This window comes from Physeter macrocephalus, chromosome 10 (genome assembly GCF_002837175.3).
Source record: "Physeter macrocephalus isolate SW-GA chromosome 10, ASM283717v5, whole genome shotgun sequence".
Taxonomy (NCBI): domain Eukaryota; kingdom Metazoa; phylum Chordata; class Mammalia; order Artiodactyla; family Physeteridae; genus Physeter; species Physeter macrocephalus.
Window position 1 is genome coordinate 7,665,570 of NC_041223.1, and position 2,833 is coordinate 7,668,402.

General features: G+C 41.8%; 1 protein-coding gene across 1 annotated transcript in view; it reads left to right on the plus strand.

Moving 5' to 3' along the window:
• SLC22A2 (solute carrier family 22 member 2) overlaps window positions 1-970 on the plus strand; it is a 29,877-nt gene extending 28,907 nt beyond the window's left edge. Inside the window, exon 11 of the mRNA XM_024122663.2 lies at window positions 851-970. Coding sequence (XP_023978431.1) covers window positions 851-917 — 67 coding nt within the window. The 3' untranslated portion in view covers window positions 918-970. The remainder of the gene's footprint in view (window positions 1-850) is intronic.
• Window positions 971-2,833: the final 1,863 nt, after the last annotated feature.

Sequence of the window (2,833 nt, forward strand, 5' to 3'; positions counted from 1 at the left end):
GCTGTTGCTGCTGCTGCTGCTGCTGCTGCTGCTGCTGTTGCTGTTGCTGCTGCTGCTGCTGCTGCTGCTGCTGCCATGGAGACCCTGGGAGCTCGGCTGATGGGCATATGGGCCCTGCATCTGGAGTCTGAGAGGACCAGTGATTTGCGTGAGCTTCTGCTCCTCTCCCCGTCACAGATGGGTCCAGAGGCTGAGGCAAGACTAAGCCCCTCCGAGTCAGGGGGATTCTGCGAGGAGCTGGGCCCCAGGAGCAGCCCCATGCCAGATTTCAGTATTATCAACAGAAACGTGTGAAGAGGGCTTGGCTGGGAACAGCAAAATGAAGAAAGCAGCATTTCTGCACTGAGTATCAGCCACATCTTGGTGTTCATAAAGACAAGATGACTGAGAAAAGTTGCAATTTGAACAAGTTTTTGAATTGGTTCTTTACTTATTTACTTTGACTGAAAAGTAACTAAACTTTGATAAAAATAATTTCTCAAGTCTTATTTGCAGAACTGATGATAACAGTGTCTATATTTTGCAGTCATCATTTTTAATTGATAGAAAATTAAATTTAGACATTTACCACGTTCTCTATTATGGAGAGGGGTGAAACTCCTTAAATAAGGAACGTAGGCCAGTCCCACTCCTGGGAGAGACTTTTAGGTGTGACTCCATCCACGTTATCTATTCACCACGCTCTGTCCATTTTCTTTTTGAGCACATCACCACTGGGACCTCTGCAAGACGGATCCTGGACAAAGCTTATACTCATTTTTTGCTCCATTTATCTATTATCCACTTTATTTTGGTTTTCAGCTCCTCATAATCTCTTTCTCCCCTCTCCATTTTTGTTTTATTATTGCAGACCAAGAAAAAACAAAGAAAAGATGATTTACTTCCAAGTCAAGAAGCTAGACACTCCACTAAACTAAGAAGAGAGAGCTGCTCTGGTTTGCTTCGATTAAACAAGGCCAGAATCAGAGATTTCCACTATCATCACAAAGCCCATACGATTCAACCTGACTTCTCTTTGAATACTATTAACCTCGATCAATAACCAAACGGAGTTTGTTGTACTACTGTATAAAATCTGTCTATGGGACGAGGTCCCACAATCTTCCCTTGCTTGAACACTTTCAATGACCTCATCTTACCTAGGTACCCTAAGAGGGAATGCCAGTACTCCACTAGACCAGATATTTCCAAGGTAGATGCTGGAATGTCCCAAGGGGAGAAGTAAAAAGTCTGTCTAGGAAAGAGATAGCTTACACATGAAAAGAATGTCAAGATTTTGTAACTTCTATCAGCAGAAATCTGGCTAAGAGTTTAGGAATGAATTGTAATGATACTAGGCCCAGGAGGATGAAACAAAATAATGGATCGGGTCAAATTTATTGACATGAGTGCTCTAAATCAAGCTTCTAGATTTAATGTGCTGGCCAGAGCATCTAGCATTAGCTCCAGCAGTTAGCAGACCAACATGAGAAAAGATGTAAGAGAGTGTTTCCATAATTTGAAGTAAGTTGGACTTCTCAGGCAAAAACAGAATCCAAGAGCCATAAAGTGAATGATTGATTGATCAGTGTGACTACACAAAACAAGGCTAAATTCAATGAGGTTAGCTGTATAACACACACCCCAAAAAGAAATTTAATGGATGAGTGACAGATTTGGGAACATATTTGCCACATATATAAAATATTCAAAGGGCTAATATCCAAAAGAAATAAAGAGCTACTAAAAATCAATAAAGAAAAGACAATCCTTTAGACAGACCATTAGAAAAAAATAATGGTCCAAGAATACGAAGTTATTTATAGAAGTAGCATTAAAAAATGGTTAAGTTAGGGACTTCCCTGGTGGTGCACTGGTTAAGAATCTGCCTGCCGGGGCTTCCCTGGTTGAGAGTCCACCTGCCGATGCAGGGGACACGGGTTCGTGCCCCGGTCCGGGAAGATCCCACATGACGCAGAGCAGCTGGGCCCATGGGCCATGGCTGTTGAGCCTGCGCGTCCGGAGCCTATGCTCCTCTCACAACAGTGAGAGGCCCGCATACTGCAAAAAAAAAAAAAAAAAAAAAAAAAAGAATCCACCTGTCAATGCGGGGGACAAGGGTTTGATCCCTGGTCTGGGAAGATCCCACATGCCGTGGAGCAACTAAGCCCGTGCGCCACGACTACTGAGCCTGCCCTCTAGAGCCCACAAGCCACAACTACTGAGTCCATGTGCCACAACTACTGAAGCCCATGCACCTAGAGCCCCTGCTTCACAACAAAGAGCAGCCCTTGCTCGACACAACTAGAGAAAGCCCATGCGCAGAGAGGAAGACCCAGTGCAACCAAAAATAAATAAATGAATGAATAAAAATAAAAAATAAAATAAAACTTCAAAAAAATGGTTAAGTTATATCAAAAAAGATGTGCATCCTCACTGTTAGTCAGGGAAGTACAAATAACAGTGAAATATTTTTCACTCATCAGATTAATTAATAAAACTTAATTGGAAATATCAAGTATGGATGAGGATATGAAGAAACTTTCATGCATTGCTGGCAGGAGTATTGATTGGCACCTTCTTTAGGGAAGCAATTTGGCAGTGTCCATCAGTAGTAGAAATGCACATGTCTGTGACCCAACGATTTCACCCCTAGGTATCTATCTTTGAGAAACACAAATGTGTACACAGATGCATCTCAGAGGTATTCATTGCATCCTTTGTTGATGACAGCAAAAACTGGAAATAACCAAAGTCCTTAAATATGAGGAATGCTTAAATAAATATGGTATATCGACTTAGCGGTTAAAAAGGAATGAAAAAGATATATATCTACTCTGTAGAAAGACCTCCA